This window comes from Tursiops truncatus, chromosome 8 (assembly GCF_011762595.2).
Source record: "Tursiops truncatus isolate mTurTru1 chromosome 8, mTurTru1.mat.Y, whole genome shotgun sequence".
NCBI classification, from domain to species: Eukaryota; Metazoa; Chordata; class Mammalia; order Artiodactyla; family Delphinidae; genus Tursiops; species Tursiops truncatus.
Window position 1 is genome coordinate 101,732,290 of NC_047041.1, and position 23,312 is coordinate 101,755,601.

The 23,312-nt window shown below is 59.2% G+C and overlaps 4 protein-coding genes across 11 annotated transcripts; 2 read left to right on the plus strand and 2 right to left on the minus strand.

Moving 5' to 3' along the window:
* On the plus strand, positions 1–5,683 carry MUS81 (MUS81 structure-specific endonuclease subunit). 6 transcript variants are annotated; one of them, XM_033861100.2, is made up of 16 exons: positions 3–409; positions 503–629; positions 876–958; positions 1,507–1,605; positions 1,721–1,789; positions 1,950–2,035; positions 2,335–2,475; positions 2,648–2,746; positions 2,833–2,954; positions 3,048–3,145; positions 3,710–3,826; positions 3,921–4,016; positions 4,194–4,322; positions 4,399–4,502; positions 5,349–5,432; positions 5,524–5,683. In XM_033861100.2, exons 1-16 carry the CDS (start codon positions 275–277, stop codon positions 5,588–5,590), a joined length of 1,656 nt encoding a protein of 551 aa, XP_033716991.1. In that variant the 5' UTR covers positions 3–274; the 3' UTR covers positions 5,591–5,683. The 6 variants fall into 6 exon arrangements, 5 of the variants coding, with proteins under 5 accessions (XP_073665264.1, XP_033716991.1, XP_033716992.1 ...); XM_033861101.2 differs by having other exon boundaries at positions 2,651–2,746; XR_012333605.1 differs by lacking the exon at positions 4,399–4,502 and having other exon boundaries at positions 1–409.
* A 236-nt stretch (positions 5,684–5,919) lies between these two features.
* On the minus strand, positions 5,920–12,719 carry EFEMP2 (EGF containing fibulin extracellular matrix protein 2). 2 transcript variants are annotated; one of them, XM_033861103.2, is made up of 11 exons: positions 12,562–12,719; positions 12,138–12,255; positions 11,856–11,904; positions 11,034–11,240; positions 10,307–10,429; positions 9,910–10,026; positions 9,646–9,765; positions 8,179–8,298; positions 7,964–8,090; positions 7,526–7,721; positions 5,920–6,656 (listed from the first exon to the last, which is right to left on the minus strand). In XM_033861103.2, the coding sequence occupies exons 2-11, from the start codon at positions 12,246–12,248 to the stop codon at positions 6,495–6,497; spliced, it is 1,332 nt and encodes a 443-aa protein (XP_033716994.1). In that variant the 5' UTR covers positions 12,249–12,255; positions 12,562–12,719; the 3' UTR covers positions 5,920–6,494. The 2 variants fall into 2 exon arrangements, with proteins under 2 accessions (XP_033716994.1, XP_073665263.1); XM_073809162.1 differs by lacking the exons at positions 12,138–12,255; positions 12,562–12,719 and having other exon boundaries at positions 11,034–11,275; positions 11,856–11,876.
* A 3,106-nt stretch (positions 12,720–15,825) lies between these two features.
* Positions 15,826–19,356, plus strand: CTSW (cathepsin W). The gene is made up of 10 exons (XM_033861105.2): positions 15,826–15,942; positions 16,191–16,275; positions 17,115–17,228; positions 17,624–17,778; positions 17,886–17,982; positions 18,065–18,145; positions 18,356–18,481; positions 18,688–18,752; positions 18,829–19,038; positions 19,124–19,356. The coding sequence occupies exons 1-10, from the start codon at positions 15,856–15,858 to the stop codon at positions 19,232–19,234; spliced, it is 1,131 nt and encodes a 376-aa protein (XP_033716996.1). The 5' UTR covers positions 15,826–15,855; the 3' UTR covers positions 19,235–19,356.
* A 200-nt stretch (positions 19,357–19,556) lies between these two features.
* On the minus strand, positions 19,557–23,303 carry FIBP (FGF1 intracellular binding protein). Of its 2 annotated transcripts, none has more exons than XM_033861106.2 (10): positions 23,094–23,303; positions 22,694–22,892; positions 22,366–22,492; positions 21,761–21,861; positions 21,110–21,264; positions 20,680–20,788; positions 20,539–20,602; positions 20,203–20,289; positions 20,018–20,115; positions 19,557–19,678 (listed from the first exon to the last, which is right to left on the minus strand). In XM_033861106.2, the coding sequence occupies exons 1-10, from the start codon at positions 23,176–23,178 to the stop codon at positions 19,609–19,611; spliced, it is 1,095 nt and encodes a 364-aa protein (XP_033716997.1). In that variant the 5' UTR covers positions 23,179–23,303; the 3' UTR covers positions 19,557–19,608. The 2 variants fall into 2 exon arrangements, with proteins under 2 accessions (XP_033716997.1, XP_033716998.1); XM_033861107.2 differs by having other exon boundaries at positions 21,131–21,264; positions 23,094–23,301.
* Between the last annotated feature and the right edge of the window lie 9 nt (positions 23,304–23,312).

Sequence of the window (23,312 nt, forward strand, 5' to 3'; positions counted from 1 at the left end):
GGCGGGCGGGGCGCGTCCGAAAGGCTCGTCCTGTCCCGGGGCGGCGGGAAGGCGAGAGGCGGTAGAGACTGTGCTTGGCACCGACCACTTAGAGTAGTACAGGGGCGGGGAGGGCAGCAGAAATCAGTCCTCTTGGTTAGTTCCCCGCATGGGACCACGTGATTGGAGAGGTCCCGCCCTCCTCCGCCGGAACCAGGTGTTCGAATCCCGTCTCCAGAACTAGCGGCATTTCAGTCCTGCCGGCGTGAGGGCTGGGGCTCACGCCCTGGGGCTCATGGCAGCGCCGGTCCGCCTGGGCCGGAAACGACCGCTGCCCGTTTGCGCCAACCCGCTCTTCGTACGCTGGCTGACCGAGTGGCGGGACGAGGCAGCCAGCAGAGGGCGCCGCACGCAATTCGTGTTTCAGAAGGTTGGTTCTGGCCGGGCCTGATGGGGGACAGGTGCTGGCCGGGCCAGACAGCCAGGTCCACCCTGACCCGGTACTGTACCCCTACTCCGCCAGGCACTGCGCTCCCTACGGCGGTACCCACTGCCCCTGCACAGCGGCAAGGAAGCTAAGATCCTACAGCACTTCGGAGACGGGCTCTGCCGGATGCTGGACCGGCGGCTGCAGCAGCACAAGGCATCAGGTGGTGAACGCTGGGAGCAGGGGTCTGTGGTCCCCTGAGCCTCCCTCAGATGCAGCTTCTGTAACCACCTGGGATACTTTGGCTTCAGGCTCCCTGCTCCTGTCCAAGTTGCTGTTTGACGTCGGGCTAGTGGTTGACTTTTTCAGAACCTCACCGCTCTCACCAACCACTTGAGCTGGCCGCGTCACAGACCATCCTACCTGCTGGATTCCAGGGTCCAGGGTTGACTCTCTTCTACTCCCGCAGGTGACCACGCCCCATGTTCACCACCTGGAGCGAAGAGTCCAGCCCGGGAAAGGCCTGCCAAAGTCCAGGATCCTTACATGCCAGTGAGGAGAGGGCAGGGGGGTAGAAGGGAAAGCGGGAGCACCAAGAGTAAGATTTTTTGGCTTGGGGGACTTAGCTGGGCTGGGTCCAAATCCCACCAGTGACACCTGGCTCTGGGCAAATGACTTATTCTGTCTGATGCTTAATTTTCTTATCTGTAGGTGTAGATAGTGAGTTATAATAGAGTCAGTTGAGAGAATTCCATGATCAAGCTATTTAGGGGGCCAAACCCAGTAAGTTATGGGATTTGCTGTTGAGTCTTCTTGTCTTACCTTCTCTGTCCTGTACTAGAACTGAGGCTGGGCCAGGCCGATTACACCCCTACCCCACCCCCCACCCCCTGAAACTGTCCACCGTCTCATCCCAAGTTTGCAGGAGATCATACTATCACATGGCCTATTTTACAGATACAGAAGCTAGAGAGGCAGCTGAGTAATTTGCTCAGGGCCGTTTAGTCTGCTGAGATAGAACCTGAACCTCAGCTTTGCCAGGGATTGCGTCTGCAACAGCTGGCTGGCTTTTGGCTTCAAAGGCCCCCTGTACCTTTCAGGGTCCAACCCAGCTCAAAGCAGGAGGCTCTGGCAAGTATTGGCCAGCTCGGCACTCGGGAGCTCGAGCAGTACTGCTGCTGCTGTACCGGGAACACCTGGTGAGCGCCTGACCAAATCGGGAGTCCGGGGAACTGAGGCCACGGGCCTGCGGCTCCTGGGGCAGGCTGCTCGGGCGCTGAACCTAAGTTGGTTACATTTCTGCCTTGGTTACAGAATCCTAGCAGCCACGGCTTCCCAACCAAGGATGAGCTGCTGCAGAGGTGTGCCCAGAAGGCTCCAAGGGTGAGCACTGAGAGGGGGAAGGAGGGAGCCAAGTGGCTCTGGATCTGACCCTGAGCCCACCACAGGCTGCCCTTCTTGGGAGCAAGCAGCGGGGTGAGACAAGGGGGTGGGCAGGTGGTAGCCCTGGGAGCTCTCTAAGGGTCTCCTCCCGTACGAACAGGTGGCCCCTGGAAGTGCTCGGCCCTGGCCAGCCCTCCGCTCCCTCCTCCACAGGAATCTCGTCCTCAGGACGCAGCAGCCAGCTAGGTGGGGAGAACAACGTGAGATGCAGGAGGCAGGGCCGGGGAGTATGCGTGCCGTGCTGAGGTGGCCCTGCAGCCTGATGTGTACTTGTTGCCGACCAGAGGAGTGGCCCTGGGCAGGTCCAGAGGCAGCTGATCTGAGGGGCGAGAACGTGGCTAGCAGGAGGGGTGTTGGGCAGCCACTGGCCTTGTTTGTGAAGTGTCGCCAAGGCTGGTGAGACCAGCCTAGCTGGGGGCAGGCAGGGGAGCCCGCCAAGTATGAGTGAAGAAGGGAGATCTGTGTTCTCTTTTTCCACCCACCAGGTACTCACTGACCCCAGAGGGTCTGGAGCTGGCCCAGAAGCTGTCTGAGTCGGAGGGCCTGAGCTTGCTGAGTGTGGGCAGCGGGCCAGAGGAGCCCCCTGGGGAGGAGCCTGCGGTGCCAGGAGCGGCCTCAGCTGAGCTGTGAGGAGGGGGAGGGGGGAGAACAGGGGAGCAGGAATCGTCCCCAAAATGAGGCCAGGACCCCACCCTGTCTCCATCAGCTCCAGCTGAGCTGTGGCTGCCCCACCTCCTAGGGGTTAGAGGAGCAGCAGCCCGGGCCTTGCACACACCGACTTCCACCCCTTCTCCCCAGTAGTGGCGCCAGCGAAGGGAACGTCCAACAGCCACCGCTGGAGCTGGGGCCTGGAGAGTACAGGGTGCTGTTGTGCGTGGACGTTGGCGAGACCAAGGGGTGAGTGAGGTGGGGGGAGGTGAGGGAGAGGACGCGGCGAGGGCCCTGGCCTGCCCTCCCTCAGGCCTCCCACCGTGCAACTCCAGGGCGGGATCCAGGCCAGAGCTGCTCCGAGAGCTGCAGCGGCTGCACGTGACCCACACGGTGCGCAAGCTGCACGTCGGGGACTTCGTGTGGGTGGCCCAAGAGACCAGTCCCAGGGACCCGGGTAAGGGGTGTGGATGGGCAGGTGGGGGGCAGAGGCAGGGCCTGGAGGGTGAGGGGACGCGAGCCAACGGGACACTTCTTGGCCTCTCGGCAGCACGACCTGGAGAACTAGTCCTGGACCACATCGTGGAACGAAAGCGGCTGGATGACCTGTGCAGCAGCATCATCGACGGCCGCTTCCGGGAGCAAAAGGTTCCTTCACTGGCCTCGCCACCCTCCCTGCCCCGGGCCCACTCAGGGGCACTTCTGGGTGGTATCTAGGCAGAGCTCCCACACCTCCAGCCACACCCCCTCTAGAGCTGCTCCAGGGCAGCCCCGAGATCAGACTCCCCTCGGGCCCCTCCAGGCGCACAGTAGGTATGCAGGGTCTCTCGGCAGGGCAGAGGAGCATGTTAGGACCCCTAGGGTGTCCAGCCCCTGCAGCCTGGGGTAAACAAGGCTCACCCCTCCTGGAGTGGAACCGCAGCAGCTATGTGTCAGTGCCGGCTGCTAGGCTGACCCCATAGGCCACGTATAGGCCAAGGGAAGCTTGAAGAATGGGCATCGCTCAGATGGTGGCAGGGCTTTCTGTGCAAGAGTAGCAGCGTGAGCAAAGGTGTGGAGGCCGCTCTGAGGCAGGTGGAGAAGCTAGGGAGGATGAGGAGGCGAACTGGTGGGACCAAGGTCTTGTGACGGTTTTGAGGGTGACTTGATGGACACCTAGCATATGAGCATCCAGGTTTTGACCCACCTCACCCTCCCCAACTGCCTGCCCAGTTCCGGCTGAAGCGCTGCGGCCTGGGCCGTCGAGTATACCTGGTGGAAGAGCATGGCTCAGTGCGTAACCTCAGCCTTCCCGAGGGCACGCTGCTGCAGGCTGTCACCAACACTCAGGTGAGCCGGGAGGGCAGGGCCAGGCTGGCAGGGACCCTGTGGTCTACGGCTCTGCTCGGGAGCCACTCTCTTTCCCTTGGATCGTCTTCTTCAGGTCATCGATGGCTTCTTTGTGAAACGCACAGCAGATATTAAGGAGTCAGCAGCCTACCTGGCCCTGTTGACAAGGGGCCTGCAGAGACTCTACCAGGTGAGCAGGTGCATCCATCCGGCACTGGCCCCTTAGGTCGCGTGTTCCCTCAGGGAAGGCGAGGTGAGTGAGATCCCTGTTTCTCAGGCTGGCCCACTGAGGCCTGGGATGGGGCAAGGCCTGGCTGGGGGTTGTCCCCTAGAGCTCTGGCCTGGCCTCAGTTCCCTCTTCCCTCAGGGCCACACCCTCCACAGTCGCCCCTGGGGAACCCAAGGGGACCCTGAATCAAGGGCTGGGCCCTCCCCAAACCCTCTCTGCTCACTCCTCACCTTCAACGACTTCAACGCCGGAGCCATCAAGAACAAGGTACTGCCTCTGCCCAGCCCCTCCTTACGAGGTCCAGCCCTGGGCCGCTCCTCACATGGTCCTCCCCCGACCCCAGGCCCAGTCTGTGCGGGAGGTGTTTGCCAGGCAGCTGATGCAGGTGCGCGGAGTGAGCGGGGAGAAGGCGGCAGCCCTGGTAGATCAGTACAGCACCCCTGCCAGGTAGGCGGCCACAGAGCCCCTGTCCTCTGCCCCCGCCCACACCGCGTGGACGTCAACTCAGCCAGTGCCTTGCGGGTAGTCTGGCTCTGTGAGGGCTGGACAGACCCAGCTGATACCTGAGGAGTTCACGGAGGTCCGGTGGTGAGGAAGACAGAGCTAGCCAAGACCAGACAGAATCTCAGGCATTGGGAGGAGGGGGAGAGAGACATTCTACAGTTAAGTCCTCTACATACGAACAAGTTCCATTCCAAGAGCACGTTCATGAGTCCGATTTGTTCGTAAGTCTAACAAAGTTAGCTTAAATACCCAACTAACACAGTCAGCTATATACCGCTGCTTTTACGCTTGCTTCTGGACATCCTGGGCTTGAAGTAAAGGTACTGTACTACTGTACTCTGTACAGTACTGTAGAATAAAGCATACCCACCTGTAGAGGATGCACGTGAGTGAGCATGTACACCAGACACATGAACTAACTTCCATGATTGGACATGCGAACATATGTTCATATCTTTGAAAGTTCACAACTTGAACGTTCGTATGGAGGGGACTTCCTGTACCTGGTGCAGCAGAGAAGGCTTCCTGGAGGAGTGGGCGGGCCATGAAGACTGGGCCAAGAACAGCCATACTTGGGAAACATTTGCAGAAGCATGAAAGGAGGGTGAGCAGGATGGAGCAGGGCCTTGAATGCCAGGTTCAGGAAGTGCGGCCATGGTCCTGATTCCTCTAACCCATGCCAACCTCTTCCGGCCCGCCTCCCGTGACACTGGCCTGAGCCACTCGGGATGGACCAGCAGTCAGCCATTGCCAAAACTTAGAAACTCATACTCCCCACCCCACCCTCAGCCTGCTGGCCGCCTATGACGCCTGTGCCACGCCGAAGGAAAAGGAAATGCTGCTGAGCACCATCAAGTGCGGACCCCTGCAGAGGTGAGGGCAGGAGACAGAACCTGGAGAGAGTAGGTGGGGTGCGGTTACCCTCACCCAGGCCTGACCCTTACGTGCCTTTCTCTTTGTGCAGGAATCTGGGGCCAGCTCTGAGCAGGACCTTGTCACAGCTTTACTGCAGCCACGGCCCCCTGACCTGAGCTATGCCACAAGACAGAACCCCGCCCCCATCTTCCCAGGCTACGCAGCCTTTTAACCGGGATCTTTGGGCTACAATAAAAATCTTAAGTGTTTGCAGCTTTATGTGTTAGGAGGAGATGCCAGGCCCCAGGGGTCTTGTAAGATATCCAGGTAGGAACTGGGGAGACCATTGGGTCCAGTTTTTAAACTGAGCTCCTCAGGACCCGTGGGGTCCCCTGGCAGGGCACTGAGACTGCCAGGGAGATGAAGTCAGTGAGGCGTTGCAACTTTGAATCTAGTTTATGTCATCAGAGTTCTCTGATCAAATAAAGTTTCCTTTGAGAAGAAGTTCTGTAGCTAGGAAAAGAAAAGTTTATAAAGCGCTGACAGTCCAGTTGCCTCATTTTATGGATTGGAACACTGAGGCTCAGGGAGCGATCGTTTGAGACCAAGCTAGGATGGAAACCCAGGGCCTCCTGGCACTGTCTAGAGCAGGATTGTTCGGGCCACTGCAGAGCAGCCAAGCCCACGTTTCTGGGCTGTGGCCTGGAGTCTGCAGCCTCATTACCTCTTGCCTCCTTGGGGTGATTCTGATGCCCATGGTATATAGGCCAGTTCCAGTCTTGGGGATGCAGCTCCCAGCTCCTGTCAATGGAGCCCTTCAGCCTGGACAGAGACACCCCCCGCCTTTAGGTGGACGTGGCCCGCCTCCCATGAGCCTGCCCTTTCCCCACTCTGGGGTTCACTGCAGTGTGACCCACCCACCTCAGCCACCAGGACTCCTTCTTTCTCCCTTTATTGCCTTTCTCTCTCTACCCTTCACAACAGCGTCTTCCCTTTTTAGCAGAACACAGTCATCCCTGAGCCCCAGGCTCCTCGGCTACAGGGAACCTCCCCCTCCCTGAGAGCTCCCCCGCCCACTCCTCAGAAGGTGTAGGCCCCCACGAAGACGGTGAGTCTCAGTACAGAGCTGGCCCGGTAGCTCATGAGGGAGTTCATGGTGACCATCTCGAGGTCCAGCACGTACTCCCGGGGGCCTGTCACAGGGCGCGCGAGGACCAGCATGGCGCTGACATTGTTGATTTGCTGCAGGGTACAGTGGGTGGGGGGACATGTAGATCGCGTCAACCTACGCAGCAGGACCCTACTCCGCCATCACCTCCCTGCCCTGAGTCTGGTATCCACGACCAGTTGGCTGTGAAGTGGAGAGAGCCCTGGTCAGCCTGGGACCCCAGGCGCTCATCCAGACCTGTGACTCCCTCCACATCTGCACCCGGGCTCCTGCCCTCAGAAACATCCCACTGGTGCTCTTCCCACCCTTTCCAGCTAGTTCTTCTTTTGTCTAACCACAGTCAACTGATTCAGGACCAGGTGTGAGACTCGGGAGCAGTGGGGCCTTTGGTGACCTGGAGCAGGCAGACTCCCCTTCAAAGCACTCAATTCCAGAAAGAGAAAACCAGCACTGGTACCAGACAAACCCTTAACACCCCTCTCACTGTGTCACATCCAGACCCTGCCCTCCTCCCACCTCCACCAGCAGAGAGCTGGATTCTCAGACCCCAGGCCCCTGTGCCAACCCCTGCTGCCTCTGTCTCCAAGATCCAGCTCCACTTGTTTGCCCTTCCCAGACTCTGCTGTGTCTGTTACCTCCAGCCTCTCATGCTAGTCCTTTGTCCTAAGGGTGAAGCAGTTGAAGCCAGATACGCAGACCAGCACAGGGACTCAAACCCCAGTGTCTGAGTGCCTTGCTAGAATTGTATTTAACAATCTGTAGTTTGTACCAAGGGAATTTATAACACTTCTACCTTGCTACAGAAATTCTGACCCCTGTGGGGAGGGACACAGAGAAGAGGCGGGGCATGGTGGCATAGCTGCGTCTCCCACTTAAGGTTTCCTGGAATTCAGTTTTGGATTATGCAAGTCAGTTGAGGGATGGGGTTAAGGGAAAGCCTTACCCTAATGTAGAAGTCTCCCTGCGAGTTTCCAGCACGGATCTGAAAAGCATTGTAGGCGCCAGGGTAGACGGAGGTCGCTTGGATTTGGAACACGTCGGCTGGTACGCTCCGCTCCGAGGTGATGCTCATGTAGCGGTGCACGATGGACGAGGGCTGCTCCCGGCACAGGGGGTTGGAAGCCGGACAGAGGCAGCGACTGGAGACCCCGAGATGGGAACACGAATGAGGTCATAGCCCATCCTCCAAATCTGGCCCACCCCCAGAATTAGGGATCCCAAAAGGATCCTCCCACTCCTGCTGTAACAGCATGTGTGGTTTAGTTGGACTACAACTCCCATCGGCCCTCAGAGCACTCGGCAGCCCGAACAGGCGCCAGTCAGCCGCAGAGCCCTCTGGGAGTTGTAGTTTCTGCTATGGCCTGGTGTCGAGTTGACTCACTTGTCCGACACCTGGACGTAGGGCTCCACGCAGCGGTTGGTGTCCACGCAGCGGTAGCCCCCGTGGAAGTTGACACACGTTTGGGCCTCAGAGCACTGGTGCGCACCCGACTCACACTCGTCAATGTCTGTGCCGGGGGAGAGGGGCTTGGAACCCGGATACCAGGCCACCAGCCCCTGACACCACCCTGCCCGCTGCACCGGGGCAACCTGTACCTTGGCACAGGCGCGTGGCCAGCAACTGGTAGCCCTGCGGGCAGTGGCAGGAGAAGCGGCCTGGCTCGTTGACACAGCGGTACTGGCAGAGGTAACTGGAGTAGCTGCACTCATCGATATCTGAGGGGGGAGGGGGAGGGGGGCGGGGCTGAGGACTGGGCTGCCGCAGTCCTCCAGCTCAGCCCCACACATGCTCATCTCATCGACTGAGCCTGGCCCCAGGTTAGGCTCAGTGTAGAAAGAAGCAGAAGAGACAGGCCCTGCGGAACTCAGCAGCGGACAGAGGGTTCAAGAAAGAACTGCCCAGGGGACTTTCCTGGCGGTCCAGTGGTTAAGACTCCGCGCTTCCACTGCAGGGGGCATAGGTTCCATCCCTGGTCCGGGAACTAAGATCCCAGAAGCCACATGGCAAAAAAAAAAAAAAAGAAAGGCCTGCCCAGCTCACAGATCTGTCTTTGCCCCAGGACTATAAGGTGATACTAAATGAGAGCACTGGGAATCTAGAGGTTTGGCTTTATATCCTACTGACTGAGTTTGGGGAACCTAAGTTTTCCTGTCAATAAAATCAGTGGCTTAGACTGATGAGCCCTCGAGGCATCCCAGCCTGCTCTGGGTTTCAGTACTTTGCCCGAATCCTGCAACCTACAATCCGCCCAATTACAGTCACCTCCTGCCAACTGCGAGCAGCAGAGGCAGGAGCCAGGTTTTCTCCTCTGTGCCCCTTATGCTGCCCGGCACCTAGCCAGGTACCAATGCGGCCTTCCTCGCCAGCAAAGCACACAGCATAACAGAAACAGGGCACGTGGCCGGTTGACATGGAGTGAGATAGAGCCCTGGCCCCATTGGGCAAGTCACTCAATCTCTCTTCACTGAAGTATTTTATCTTATTTTTTGTAATCCTCCCAACAAAACTTGAGGGAAGTATTATGTCAATTTGCAGAGGAGGAAAAACTGCTATTTATCTCATAGGATTGTTGGCAGGATTAAATAAGGCCAAATATGTAAGGAAAGCATACTGCACAGGGCAGTTTCTCAATAAATGCTAATTCACTTTAAAGCGTTGCTGCTTGGGACTTGAAAAAGTCTGTCGTCGTTTTCTCACTTAATTCTCAAGACAACCTATTCTACAGAAGAATAAATGGACTCAGAGAGAAGAGTGACTTGCCCTGGTCCAGGATTCGCACGCACATCAGCCTGATTCCCAGGGAGGGGGGCACCTACATCTTCGTTCAGTCTCCCTACTGAGCTTCGGTGGGGATCTGACTGCTCCCCTCTGTGCCTTCCCCACCAGGTGGGCAGCTCTGTAGGTGCCCAGCCACCAGCTGGGGTGGAGTACCAGGAGGCACATGGGTGCAGGATGGACGGGACGTGGAGGCATCAAGGGGAGGGCTGTGTGGCAGGAGGTGCAGCATGACACAGGGCCTGGGGGACCAGTGGAGGGACACGCGGCAGGGGTGGAGCTCTCACCACTGCAGGAGAAGCCATCCCGGTGCAGCTCATAGCCCTGGTGGCAGCGACACAGGAAGGTCCCATAGGAGTTGAAGCAGCGCTGCTCACACGGAGCCCCCATGTCACATTCGTTCACATCTGGGGGTGCCAGGAAGAGGGGGAGGGGTGAAAGCCGAGGAGCAGCCCAGAGCCCCCGCTGCCCCTGGGCTGGTCAGGAAGGGAGCTCCCCCCCCACACACCACCCTGCGCAGGACCCAGGAGCCTGGCCCAGCCCGGCCTCACCCACGCAGGAGCGGTTGTTGGGCCCCAGCTGGAAGCCCGGCTCGCACTGGCATCGAAAGGAACCAGGCAAGTTCACGCAGCGGTGCTGGCAGTAGCGGTAGCGGCACTCATCTATATCTGGGATGGAGGCAGGGGGAGGACAGCAGAGGGCAAATGTCAGGTGCGGCCCAGGCCAGCTGGGACTCATCACCCATAGTCTTGCTTGTGTCTGGGCTGGGCCAGATCATCCAGGACTCACACATACATGCACACAGTCCTGTGTCTGGGGACAGTAAGGCAGAGGTGGCAGGGGACTGGGGTGAAACCTGGGGGTGGGTTGGAATGGGGATCAGGTGCTAGAGTGAGAGCCAGGTCATGGGCAAGAGCAGGGACTAGAAAGGCCGCTCCCCAGACTCACCCACACACTCGGGCCCGATCTTGCGGTAGCCGTCGGGGCAAGTACACTGGTAGGAGCCAGGCAGGTTATGGCACTCCTGGCTGGGGCGGCAGTCGTGCAGGGCCTGGGCACACTCGTCCACGTCTGCAGGAGACACCACTCAGCCCCCGCCTGGCAGCCCATGCACCACCCGACACGACAGACACCTCAGTATGGGAGCACACAGGTCAGGTACCACTTACATGGATGTGTGGGTGACTGATGCACCCACAACGGGAACATGTGGACCCGCCCAACAGCACAAATAAGAGTTTACCAGCTTGGAGCCAATGAGAACGGCACCCCTACGCTGGGAGACCTCATGCCAGGGAAGCATAGGATAAGGCCCTGCCCATACTCCCAGGAGCACAGATTCCAGGGCCTTCCTCCAAGGTCCGAGGCACCCACGGGTGGGGTGCAGACCAGGAAGGGGCAGGGGCAGAGGCTGAGAGGCAGAGCTCTTGCAGTACGTCTGCAGCAGTCAAGGCGAGGGTCCCAGAGGCTGGCTGGGCAGTGTAACAGGAGCTGGGGCCCCCTGCGGCAGGCCCCACGCAAAGTGAGGGTCTGGACAAGGGTCTGGATGTTATCCTAGTGGCCCTGAGGAGGCTCTTGAGCAAGGGAGGAACATGAGGTGTAAGTTTTTAAGATGCAGTGAGAGACGCTCGGTAGAAGGGTTGGAAGCCTCAGTGCCAGGGTGACCCTTACTCACCCGTGCAGCTCTCTTGCTCATCGGGCTCATAGCCCGGGAGGCAGGGGTTGGGGTGCTCAGCAGGGGGCACTGGTGGTGGTGGTCCCTCGCCATGCAGGTCACTGATGACAGCAGCAGAGCGGGGCAGGCACAAGTAGCCCCCATAGTGGTTGATACATTTCATTTCCCCCTTGCAGGCCTCCGGGATGGTCAGGCACTCATTGACATCTGCGGAGAGGGGCCTGCTGGGCACAGCCAGTCTCCTGGGCCGGCCGTGGAGGGGGTGGGAGGCAGGAGCCCATCTCAGCCTTCTCTAAGCTGAGTGACCCGGGCAGGGCCTTCCCTCTCTACTCAAGAAGCTAAGGCTGCCTGCCCAGGACCCCTTCCCAGGGCTGCCAGGGCTGATGGTGGAGCAGTTGTTCCTATAGTCACCCCCATTTTCTTGCCCCCAAGAGGGTCTCTGTCCCTCCCCAAAGCCCTGGCCCTGACTCAGCCTAACAGTGATGTGCAGGCCTCCTTACCCACCCCCGCAGGCACTGCTCTCCTGGAGCCGTGATAGGACAAAGCTGGATAGGACAGTGATTAGAGGAGGTATCCAGGACAGCGCCCTGTTGCTCTCTAGACTCCTGAGGGGGTGGGGAGGGGGGCGGGCAGGGTGTCCTGGGTTTCTCTGAGAGGGAGGGGCCTGGATGGTTTCTCCACCCCTAGCCGAGCTGGCCCCCTGAGAATCAGAGCTGGCCACGGCCAGGCAGAGCTGGGCAGGAGACAGAGCAGCTCTTGGAGGTGGGGTTGCAATCCCCTTCCCGGTTCTCGGGGGCGAGTCAGTCCCCCAAGCATCCTCACCCCGGCAGTGCTGGCTGTCAGGGTCCCACTCATAGCCGTCTGTGCATTCCTACAAGGGGACCAGAGGTGGCCAGTGGTCACCCCTGGCCGCCTCTAGCTGACCAGGCCAAGACCAGGGCCCAAGCCTGGCCACCCTCCCCGCCTGCTCCAAACAATGGCCCCAGCTGCTCCACCAACCAGGGGAGGGGAGAATCTTCCCCAGCAGCAGCCACCCCAGGATCCTGGTCTCTGTGTCCCTGCCCTGCTCAGCCCAGCCCAGGCCAGTGACCCCACTGTCCCCACCGTGTAGCTGTTGGGCTCCTCAGAATCCTGGGGAGACGCTGCCCCCAACAGCAACAGCAGCAGCGCCCAGAGCAGTAGAGACGCCGGGAGGCAGGAGGCGAAGGGGAGCATCCTGGGGCTGGGGGATGGTGGGCGGGGGTCAGGGCGCCTCTGCCGCAGCAGCCCGCATTCCCGGTACCAGGACTCAGAGCCGTGGCCCCGGTCGCCTCCTGCCCGGAACCGTGCTTGGGGCACCGGAGCCTCCCAGGGCCGAGGGCCGACTCCTCACGCAGGCCGGGGTTCAGGGCCCACCCGCCCGGGGCCGCCCCGCCCCCGCCCGGTCCCCCAGCGGCTCCGGCCGAGGAGCGCGGGCCTCTCGGCTCCTTGCTGACGCGACTCGGCCGAGACTCTGGCTCGCGCCCTCCCCCCATGGACGGCCACTCACTTGGGCCCGCGACGGCCCCGCGGCCCGCGGCTCCGGCGGCTCGGCTGGCTTCGGCACTGCCTGCGGCAGACGGACAGGCGGACGGCGCAGCTCCCTGGACGCGCGGCCCCAGGAAGCGCCCCCCGCCCGCCCGCCCGCCGCGGCGCGGCCCACCCCGGCGCCTCCGCCCGCCCCTCAGCGGATTCCTGAGCCCGTGCCAGGGGGAGGGACCCCGACCCCCCACTTCTCCGCCCCCAGCCGGCCGCAGGCCCCCACCCGGTCCCCCGCGGCGCCTCCCGGAGCCGCCTCCCGGCGCCGGGCCAGGGTCCCCTAGCGCCCGATCCTGGGGGCATTGGCCCTGATGCCAGGCCCCCGACTCACTTAGGAGCCCCCACGCTTTCACTTTGCGCACCCCAAAATGTCATCCTGCGCACCTAGACCCTGCCTAATCTGCGCCCCCAGAATTCCTGTGCACTTAAGGCCGGGGCCCACAGACTCTTTCTGCGCCTCCCAGAATGTCATCCTGGGGACCTAGACCCCACCTAATCCTGGGACTTCCAGATCCTCACTCTGCAGCCTCCAGAATGTTATTCTGTGCACGCGGACAGTCACTCTGGAAATACCAGAACTTCGTCCAGGGTCACCAGACCCTCGCCCTAAGAAAAGACGCTCCCAGGTCCAGAACTGTCCATCTCGGTCCCTTCTCCTCTCCATCCCCAGGGCTGTCTTCAGCCAGGCGGTCCCTTCACTCCAGAACGGCCTCCTGCGAGCCCTCAGTCCGAGAGGCTACCTCAGTTTGGGGCGGGGGCGGCAGTTCACTTCTGGCCCAGAATGAATGGAAGCCCCTGAGAAGGCGGGCAGGGCCGAACTCGGGCGTGCAGGACGCCAGGGTCCGGTGCCATCGCCTTCCTGGCCATCCTCCCACCAGCGTCCCCCGACCCCACACACACACCCCGCCCCCAGTCCCCGGGTTTCTGCATCCTCTCCCAAGCAGAGGGAGAGCCCTAAGGGGAGGAGTTTGGGCGGAGCTGGCTCCCAGGAAGGGGTTGGGGTCTTGCCCTGGCCACGTCTCAGGGCGGGGCCAGACGGGAAAGGGCTGCGTGTCTAGGGGTCCCCTGCCTGGAGGCAGACAGGGTGTGGGAACTGCCGAGCCTTCGGTTCCCTTTCCCACCCCTGTTTATCTTCACTATCGCCCCGCCGGGGGAGAGGAGAGGACTTAACGGTGGGTCCTGGGGTGAGCCTTCCGGGTGCAGTGTGAACTGGAGAGCACCTCGCCACCCCCAAATCCTTCCCAGCACCATCCCCCAACGTGCGGGGAAGGAGCCTAAAAATAATAGTTCTTTAAAACCAAAAATACAGACAGTAACAAGTGCTGGCGAGGAGATGGAGAAATTGGAACACTCATACACTGTGGGTGGGAATGTAAGATGGGGCAGCCACTGTGGAAAACAGTCTGTCAGGTCCTCAGAAATGTTACCACGTGACCCAGCGATTTCACTCCTAGGTATATACCCAGGGGGATTGAAAACACAATCCACACACACACACACACGAAATCTGTACAGTGTTCATAGCAACACTATTCATAAGAACCAAAATATAGAACCAATCTAATGTTCATCAATTGATGAAAGGATAAGCAAAAAATGGTAACACGGTGGAATGTTATTCAGCCATAAAAAGGAATGAAGTACTGATATATGCTACAACATGGATGAATCTTGAAAATAGTACACTAGTTGAAAGAAGCCAGACACAAAAGGCCACATATTCCACTTACTTATATGACACACCCAGAATAGGCAAATCTGAAAGACAAACTAGATGAGTGTTTGCCGGGGGAAGGGGAATGGGGAAATGACTTCTAATGGGTATGGGGTTTCTTTTCGGGTGATGAAAATGCTCTGATATTAGACAGTGGTGATGGTTACACCATTATGCAAATACGTGAAAAACCGCTGAATTGTACACTTATAAATGGTGAATTTTGTGGTATGTGAATTATACCTCAATAAAGCTGTTATGTGAACCTCCAGCTCTGAGGGCTGACATGGGGCTTTAGCCATAGGTCACACACAGCCAGAAGCAGCTTGGGACACATGCCTGGGATCTAGAATCATGAAGCCAGGTACCCCTCTGTGGATGGTCTGTCTACTGTATTTTAATAAAGGCAGCATCACTCTTTTTTCCAAATAGAGGAGTCCCTTGGCTTACTATCCGGGGTGTGTGGGTGGGGGGGGCGGGGGCTGGGTGCAGCAAAACGGGATCTCACAGCTTTGGGAAGATTCCTAATGAATGAAGAAAAGAGGTGGTGAGCTCATGAGTGGATGGATCCCTTCCCGTCGCTCCCATCCCCATGGAACCCCGAGAAAGCCAGCTTTTTTCTCACCCATCTCTTGTATTGGGTGCTGGTTGCCAGCCTGGAGGCCCATATGGGAGCTCCCTAGCCCAAGGACCCACTTAAAACCAAGGCAGAAGTAACAGGTGTGAACACCCCTGCCCAGCCCTTAGCCTCCGGCCTTACTCTGTCTGAGATGCCAACCCTGCTATCTTTCCGCCCCCTCAGGCCCACCCACACCCCTCATCCCCATCCCCAGACTGATAGGAATGAAGAACAGAAGGAGGTAGTAGATGCCACTTGCTGTCCCCCGGACCCTGAACTTTTCTATTTAAAACCCATGACGACCAATTGCTCAGTCAACAAATCCCCACTGAGCCAGCTCTGTGCCCAGCCCCTTCCTGGGTGCTGAGGACACAAGCAAGGCAGATACCTCCGGTGCGGTTGGGACGCAGACGCCCAGTAGGCACAGGCACAGCAGGGGCTCAAGGAGCTGCAGGTTACACCACAGGATGGGTGAGCTGCTTGGAGGTGACTTCTGAGCCGACTGAGCTTTGTAATAGGATGAACAAGAATGCTCTCCGGGGGCCACTGACCACCACCCATCCCCCCAGTCATCAGGGCCTGTGGCTTCCATAGCCCCCTGTTTCCCGCTCAAGGCACTGATGGCCTTACATTGTCACTGCCCACTTAGGATCTGTCTCCTCCTGTCCCCTTAAGGACAGATCCATCTCCATATCCCTAGAATCGCCCAGAACAGCATGGGCAGAGAGCCTCTGTTGAATAAAGGGGAGGAGCGGGGTACAGGAAGGCAGGGGGCCATGTAGGGACAAAAGCCTGAAGGCCTCTTGTGCTCGGGGGTCCTCCTCCCCCTCGCAGCCTGGTTTCCCCTTTGTGGTTTCGCCAGCTCCACCCTCTCAGCCCCTCCACCTTGGTCTGCATAGCTTCCTGCCGCTGACACTCTGGTCTGCGGCGTCATGTCACTAACTGTCCATCTCTCCTGTCTCCTGGCCCTGTTGGTGGCAGGCCTGGCCCAAGGCATCAAGAGCTCCCTCAGGGGCCAGGTAAGCGTCCCCAGCCTGCTCCCCATGCCTGGGGCTCACCCCCTCAGAAACAGTGCTTTGCTCCTACTTCTCAGAGGGAGCAACTGAGGCTGGAGAGGTGATTGACGCGTCCAGGCCCACACAGGGAGAAGAGGGGGTGAACCGGCTGCTCCCCTAACCCAGTCCTGGCACATCTGGGAGCTGAGGTGTGGTCCCAGCAATGACTCCTCACCTCTCCGCCTCCCCACTGCCCTTGGTTGTTTTTCCAGGACCCAGGTCCCCAGCCTCTGGAGCTGAAAGAGGTCTTCACGTTGTTCCAGATCCAGTACAACCGGAGTTACTCACACCCAGCAGGTATCACGGGGCGCAAATGTCTCCGGTCCAACCCCCCTTCTCCCATTTAAGAGACAAGGAAATCAAGCCACAGGGTGGGGAATGTGCTTGGCCAAAGCCACTCAGCAGGACAGTGACAGGGCTGGGGGTGTACTCCCTGGTTTCCCAAATGCACAAGTGGGGACAGGATCATCCTTGGCTACGAACCTGGAGGGAGGCAGCAGCTGTTGGGGGTCTGACTGGTCCAAGAGGATCCTTCACCTCCAGAGCCACTTTCCTGTGACTGCAGGCAGCAGGCAGGAGGCCGCCATCTAGTCATGAGTTCATTCAGCAAACACCCAAGGATACCCATTTTGTCCCCAAGCTGGGGACTCCCTCTCCACCCCCAGGAGTTGCCAGCCCTGCCCCTGCCCTCTGGATCTCATCTCCTATAGGGGGATGGTCTGTGAGCACCTTTCAGCCCAGACTTCCTGTGCCATGGACCTTTACCCCACCCTCCCCCACCTCGTTCCAGCCACAGACTTGCGGTCAGAGATGTGAAGTACAGAGAGCGATGACCTGGCAGGATGCCGATCTCTAACCATCCACTTTTCCCTTGAGTCACTCTGCCTTCCGACCCTTTACTTGGCTTCTCCCCCAGGTGGGCGGAGATACCCCTTCTGGCTTCCTAGGAAAACCCAACCCTAGGGGCGCTGGGGAGCCACTTCCTTGGCCCAGGTGTCTGTAGCAGGGCCTGCAAGGACCACGGGAAACACAGCCAGTGCTCACCTGGGCGAGTGTGGATGAGAAGCCAAGCCAGTGACCACTTCCTACCCCTGGGGGCTTGGAAGCCAGCCTAGGACAACCTCCTTTTGGTCTAGAGCATGCTCGCCGCCTGGACATCTTTGCCCGAAACCTGGCCAAGGCTCAGCAGCTGCAAGAGGAGGACTTGGGCACAGCTGAGTTTGGGGTGACTCCATTCAGTGACCTCACAGGTACCGGGACCCCCTCCTGGCCCCTAGGTGGTAGGTGGGGAAGCAGAACCTTCTCCAGGGATACTAGCAGATGGACAGGGCAGGTTTTTGGCTTTTGTTTCCCAGAGGGACTCTGAGGACCAGAGGCCTGGGTGCTTGGCCCAAATCAGAGATCAGGGGCAGGAACTCCGGAGGCCGGGGTCGCAACCCAGCTCAGGGGGAGGCAGCAGGTGCAGGGGAGTGCACCCCAGCAAGGAACCTGGCCTCTCTCTAGGCCTCAGTACCCTTGCCTTTCTGTCTCCCAGGGTATTAGGGGGACTCAGATGGCTGAGGATGTGGATGGCTGAAGTGAGAGGCAGACTGTGGGGGAGAGGGGGTAAAAACTGCAAAATTTGGGGGCCCCATCTGTCTCCCAGAGGAGGAGTTTGGCCAGCTTTATGGGCATCAGAGGGTGGCTGGAGAGGCCCCCAGTGTGAGCCAAAAGGTAGGGTCTGAAGAGTGGGGGCAGTCAGTGCCCCTGACCTGTGACTGGCGGAAGAAGGCTGGCATCATCTCACCCATCAGGAATCAGGTATCTGCCCCCATGCGGCCTGGCCCAATCCAGCCCTGGTGGCGGGAGGGGGAGGGGAGGGGCAAGGCCTGCATTCCCTACCCCCACCCCCATCCTTCTACCACTAGCAAAACTGCAACTGTTGCTGGGCCATGGCAGCAGCGGGCAACATCGAGGCCCTGTGGGCCATCAAAAACGATCAATCTCTGGAAGTCTCTGTGCAAGGTATGGCTGGGGGAGGGGACCTGTGTGACTGAGGCGGGGGTGCCTGAGGCCCGGGCACCCACACTGTCCCTGCTTGCACCAGAGCTGCTCGACTGTGACCGCTGTGGGAATGGCTGCAAGGGCGGTTTCGTCTGGGATGCGTTCATAACTGTCCTCAACAACAGTGAGTGCCTGTCTCTCGGGGCAGCTGTGTGTGTGTGTGTGTGTGTGTGTGTGTGTGTGTGTGTGTGTGTGTGTGTGTGTGTGTGTGTGTGTGTGTGTGTGTGTGTGTGTGTGTGTGTGTGTGTGTGTGTGTGTGTGTGTGTGTGTCGGGGGTGGGGTGGGATGTTCCGCAGCTGAGCCGAGTCTCCTCCGGGGCCTTGCTCATGTCCAGGTGGCCTGGCCAGTGATAAGGACTACCCATTCAAGGGGAACAGCAAACCCCACAGATGCCAGGCTAAGAAGCACAAGAAGGTGGCCTGGATCCAGGATTTCATCATGCTGCAGCCCTGCGAGCAGAGTACGGGCAGGATGGAGACACATGGGCGGGCCCAGGGGGGAGAATGACAGGGACAGACAGACCAGGACAGACAGGGCTACAGACAGAGATGGAGGGATTTGGGGGCGGGGGGTTGGGCGTGGGAAAGAGAAAGAGATAGAGACACCCATGAGCCGAGAGCAGGGGGCACAGGACAGGCAGGGCCTGACGGCACATTCCACCCCCAGGCATCGCCAGGTACCTGGCCACCCAAGGCCCCATCACTGTGACCATCAACATGAAGCTACTGCAGGTGGGATAAGGTAGGGAACTGGGGGGAGGGGTATATAGGGGAGGTGGCCCCCGACTCAGCCTCTCTGCCCCTGCAGCAATACCAGAAGGGTGTGATCAAGGCCACATCTACCACCTGTGACCCCCAGCTTGTGGATCATTCTGTCCTGCTGGTGGGTTTTGGTAAAAGCAAGTCGGTGGAGGGGAGGCAGGCAGAGGCAATCTCATCCCGGTCTCCTCCTCATCCTCGCTACTCCATCCCATACTGGATCCTGAAGAACTCCTGGGGGGCCAACTGGGGTGAGGAGGTGAGTGTGATCTACTGGGGGCGGGAGGACAGGGCCGGACAGACCTCTCCCCGCCGACTGGCCCTGATGTCCCCTAACTTCCTAGGGCTATTTCCGGCTGCACCGAGGGAGTAATACCTGCGGCATCACCAAGTACCCGCTCACTGCCAGAGTGGACAAACCCGTTAAGAAGCACCAAGTCTCCTGCCCTCCCTGAGCCCACCTGGCTGCCCCCCAGCTCTCTCCTGCTGTGCCAGCTACCTCCCTGCCCACCCCACCCCAAGGCTTTTGCCTATCCTCCCAGTGTTTCTGCTACGGATTGAATAAACCTAGACAAGACCCCTGTCTTCGGAGTGGACTCAGCTGGGGTGGGGAAATAGATGGGGAGTACATAGATAACATTCTCTGACATGTCCTAGTCCCTGCGGGGCCAATGGACACATACATCCTTAGACACTGTGACACTCAGAGACACACGCGTGCAACCTGCACACACTCCCACACGCGGACCCATAATTGTACCCACTCACAGCCTCCTCCAAAGTCATGGCAACTTTATTGTCAATGTGGGCAGGGCAGGGGGAGGGGGCCTCAGTCATGACAGAGACGCAGGAGGCAGCCACGGAGGGTGCCCATGTAGCGGTCCCAGAGGGCCTGGTGCCTGCAATGGTAACAGTAACGGGATCGGCTGACGTTTACTGTATGCCCCTCGTGTCATGACACTGCTCTAAGTGCTCTCTACACCCTCACTTGTTTGATCCTCACAATATTCCTATGATCCTCATTATTATCACCCCCAGCTTATGTACGAGGGGACTGAGGAAGGGAGAGGTTAAGGAACCTGTCCAAAGTCAGGATCACAGCTTCCAAGAGGTGGAGCTGAGACTCTAGTCAACACAGACTTCCACCTCCAGGGCGACAGAACAGGGAACTCTGAGTCTGCAGGAGGGCTAGGCCCCAGAAGGAGGCCGGCAGAGTGAGGAAGCCTGGGGTGTCTCACCGGAAGCCATCCAGGGAGTGGACCGATGCCGAATACTGATTCAGGAAGAGTCGCACATCATTCAACGGCCAGTGGTCGGAGCGGCAGGGTTCCACGAACTGTGGGTCCGAGGTAACATCTAGCACTGGTACAGCCCAGGGACAGGCCAGGATGGGGATCAGAGGGCAGCGGGCAGGACAGCTCACCTTCTCCACAAGGTCCACAAACAGGTCTCTGACATCCTTATTGTGGGTCAGCTTGGCGGCCACATTCACCAGCCCCCGGGACAGGTTCTGTGGGGCAGGGAGCCTGGGAGTTCTGCCTTCTGCCCAAGAGGCTGGGGGCTGAGCCCAAATCTATCCACCTCCCTCCATCAAATAACTCCCCATTGTTTAAGAGCTGGCTCCCCCTTCACAGGCAGGCAGAGGGAGCGGCAGCGCCACCTGCCGGTCAATCTCAGGCATGAGCAGAGCTGCCCGGAGGGGACAGTGCTCTGGAGGCTGACGATGCCAATGGGACAGAGGCTGGATTGGGCCACAGACCTTGAAGTTGGCTTCCATCTCAGAGAAGACCCCGAGCTTTCCCCGGAGGGCAGTGCACACCAGGCTGCAGGGAGACAGGGTCAAGCCCAGAGTCGCCTGGGCCCCCACTTCAGGCCCCGCCCCATAGACCCCAAGGGTCACCTCTTGTGCAGGTCCAGAAGGTCCTTGTCAGCCACAAGCACCTTGAGCTCCTTCAAGTCCTGGAGAAACTCCTTGTCTAAGTCCATGTCCATGTCATCCGCCTGGGGGTCTGAGTGAGGTCCATGAAGGGAGTTGGGGTGGGAGATAAAAACCCCTCCTGTGACATCCCGAGCCTTCCTCCCCCACCACCTCATTGCGCCCCATGAGACAAAAGAGCAAGTGGAGTGTGAGGGACGTGGAGTGACTGGCCCCAAGCCATAGGGAAGCCGTGGGCCCTTTGTCTGCAGACGTGTGGGTGGGAACACCGGACTGGGAGCAGAAGTGGCTGGGGAGGGGCACTGAAGAAGAAAGGATGCTGGGAACGGGGGCCTGCAGGAGAAACTGCTGGTGGGAAGCCAGGCCCTGAGAAGGTGAGGAGGTGTCCAGGCACCTGGGTCGGTGGGGGCCTCACCGACGGCTCCAAGGGTCCAGTTCTGGATCATGAGCTCAGCACAGAAGGCAAAGTCCCCAAAGCTCAGATACTGCAGTTTTTTCTTCCCTGTCTCAAAGCGATTGTTGGCAAAGAAGACGATGGCTGCATAGTCCCTGCAGGGAGGGGAGAGTGGGCCCATCAGGGCTTGAAATTCCTTCTTAGCGAGCAGCTCCCACCTGCAACACTGGCTGGGCATCCGAGTTCTGGCCTCTCTCTACCCTAACTCACTGTGTGATGTGTTTCAAGTCACTTTTCTCTGGGCCTCCTCATCTGGGGAAAGAGAAGGTTTCAGCCCAGGTCTCCTAAGGGACACAGTGGGAGACCACAGGGTAACAGCTACCATTCACTGAGTACATACTAAGCCCCAGGGGCTGTGCCGTCATGGGCTTTCCATGTGGCACCTCGCAACAGCCCAGTTGGTGAATGGCCGGGCTGGGATTCAAACCCAGGCCAGTCTGATCCAAAGTGCAGACCAGGAGTGGGATAACCATCCCCCCAGCCCAGCCAGGAGGTCAAGCGGGTTGGTGTGGGGAATATGGACCAGCCTCAGGGGGCAAGGAAGGAGTGTGCAGGAGGGGGAGGCAGCTGGCTCCTCATCTAGCCCCTCACCTGGCCAGCCGGTCGGACAGGAGGAAGTGTTGCTGGATGTTATCGACCAGGGAGCCCCGCATTTCCTCCACCACCTTGAAGACTCGCTTAAAGTTGTCAAACTGCAGGGCAGTTAGAGGAGGAGAGAGGACTGGTCAGAGGTTGCTCACCCAATAAGCTGTTTAGTGAACGTCCCTCTATCACCTACCCACCTATACAGTCAACAGACACTGAGGGAGCATCTGTTATTCCTTCAACAAACTATTAATTATTAATACCTGTTATCAATTCAACAAGTGTTCACCAGCTTCTGCCATCTTGCCTTGGATACATGTTTACTCACTCTTATCAATAAATTCACCCCCATTTTAGCATCATGCTCTCCAGTTCTTCACTAATTTGTGCTGAAACTGACCGTCCTGGCTAAGCCCCAGGAAAGCTAAGGTCAGATCTGGGCTTCTGAGAGGCCACTCTGGCTGAAGAGTAGGGAGTGGCTTGGAAGGGCCAAAAAGAGAGCAGAGTGGATATGAAGCCACTGCCACCGAGGTGCTGGAGGAGCCTGGAGGTGGGGCAGTGACCAAAGGGATGGTGTGAAGGGGCGGGCTGCAGATGAGTGTGGTGTCCACCTGTCTCCGGCAGCTCTTGAGGGTGATGCCTGTTTTGGTGCTGATGTCATCCAGGTCTTTCTTAGTGCCCTTGGACAGCTTCTTGCCCAGCACCTCCCGCACAAAGGCCTCGTCAAAGGCATAGTACCTGTGAGGAGTCAGGGGACACTGCTGACTTTCCATAAAGGAGGCGAAAGGAGAACTGGCAGGACCTGGGTTTGGCCCCTTCTGCTCTCAACTTTCTCCCGGCCTAGATAAGCCCCGTCCCTCCCTGGGCCTCATTTTCAGCCTGCAAAATGGGTATATGGCCAGACTGGTTGGCGTCCCCACCATCCCGCCAGGTGAGCACCTCTCGATGAGCAGCGCCTGTCGAGAGGGCGGGATCTGAAAGATGAGCTGGTGCAGCAGCTTGGGCGGGGCGTGTAGCAGGCGCTCAAGCATTTGGAAAGTACGGTAGTGGTCCATGGTGTCGCTCTGCAGCACCGCTGCTGTGGCGCCAGTCTGCTCCAGGATTCCCGAGCGCACCCTCAGGGCCACCGCGTCGCTCACTAGGAAGTGAGCGCTAGCATCAGGCTCCGCCCCGCCGACCCCAGAGGCCCTTCAGGGATTCCAGCCCCGACCCCTAGGTATTCGGTACTCCCAGGCCTCTGCCCACTGCCCTATAGGATGCCTACTCCTGGCTCTGCCCGCTCTCCCATCCAAAACAACAGCTCCGCCAAACCGGCACCCACAGACGGTCCCCCACAGACCAGAATAACCGTCCAGCCAGAGGCGATACACGTCCTCGTCGATGAGGGTCGTGTTCCCCACGAAGATGTCCAGCTCGCTGGCCATGGCGACGCCGGGACCCGGGCGCTACCGCAGCGCCCCAGCAGGAGCAAGCACTGCCCGGGCCCGGCGCGCCGCCGCCGGGCCGCTTCCGTGAGCACAGGCATTCGGCTCCCGGCACCCGGAGCCAGAAAAGGACC

What these genes read in the sequence shown, in the direction of transcription:
- MUS81 (XM_033861100.2), top strand. Translation starts at nt 275, where the DNA reads ATGGCAGCGCCGGTCCGCCTGGGCCGGAAACGACCGCTGCCCGTTTGC. An exon ending in GGAGCGGCCTCAGCTGAGCT is followed by an intron (nt 2,476 to 2,647) that starts GTGAGGAGGGGG and finishes CCTTCTCCCCAG; the next exon opens with TAGTGGCGCCAGCGAAGGGA. An exon ending in AGGCTGTCACCAACACTCAG is followed by an intron (nt 3,827 to 3,920) that starts GTGAGCCGGGAG and finishes CGTCTTCTTCAG; the next exon opens with GTCATCGATGGCTTCTTTGT.
- EFEMP2 (XM_033861103.2), bottom strand. Translation starts at nt 12,248, where the DNA reads ATGCTCCCCTTCGCCTCCTGCCTCCCGGCGTCTCTACTGCTCTGGGCG. An exon ending in TGACAGCCAGCACTGCCGGG is followed by an intron (nt 11,241 to 11,855) that starts GTGAGGATGCTT and finishes CCCTCTCCGCAG; the next exon opens with ATGTCAATGAGTGCCTGACC. An exon ending in CAACAACCGCTCCTGCGTGG is followed by an intron (nt 9,766 to 9,909) that starts GTGAGGCCGGGC and finishes TGGCACCCCCAG; the next exon opens with ATGTGAACGAATGTGACATG.
- CTSW (XM_033861105.2), top strand. Translation starts at nt 15,856, where the DNA reads ATGTCACTAACTGTCCATCTCTCCTGTCTCCTGGCCCTGTTGGTGGCA. An exon ending in AGAGCTCCCTCAGGGGCCAG is followed by an intron (nt 15,943 to 16,190) that starts GTAAGCGTCCCC and finishes TTGTTTTTCCAG; the next exon opens with GACCCAGGTCCCCAGCCTCT. An exon ending in TCTCACCCATCAGGAATCAG is followed by an intron (nt 17,779 to 17,885) that starts GTATCTGCCCCC and finishes TTCTACCACTAG; the next exon opens with CAAAACTGCAACTGTTGCTG.
- FIBP (XM_033861106.2), bottom strand. Translation starts at nt 23,178, where the DNA reads ATGGCCAGCGAGCTGGACATCTTCGTGGGGAACACGACCCTCATCGAC. An exon ending in TGAGGCCCCCACCGACCCAG is followed by an intron (nt 20,789 to 21,109) that starts GTGCCTGGACAC and finishes GACCTCACTCAG; the next exon opens with ACCCCCAGGCGGATGACATG. An exon ending in CACTCCCTGGATGGCTTCCG is followed by an intron (nt 19,679 to 20,017) that starts GTGAGACACCCC and finishes TTACCATTGCAG; the next exon opens with GCACCAGGCCCTCTGGGACC.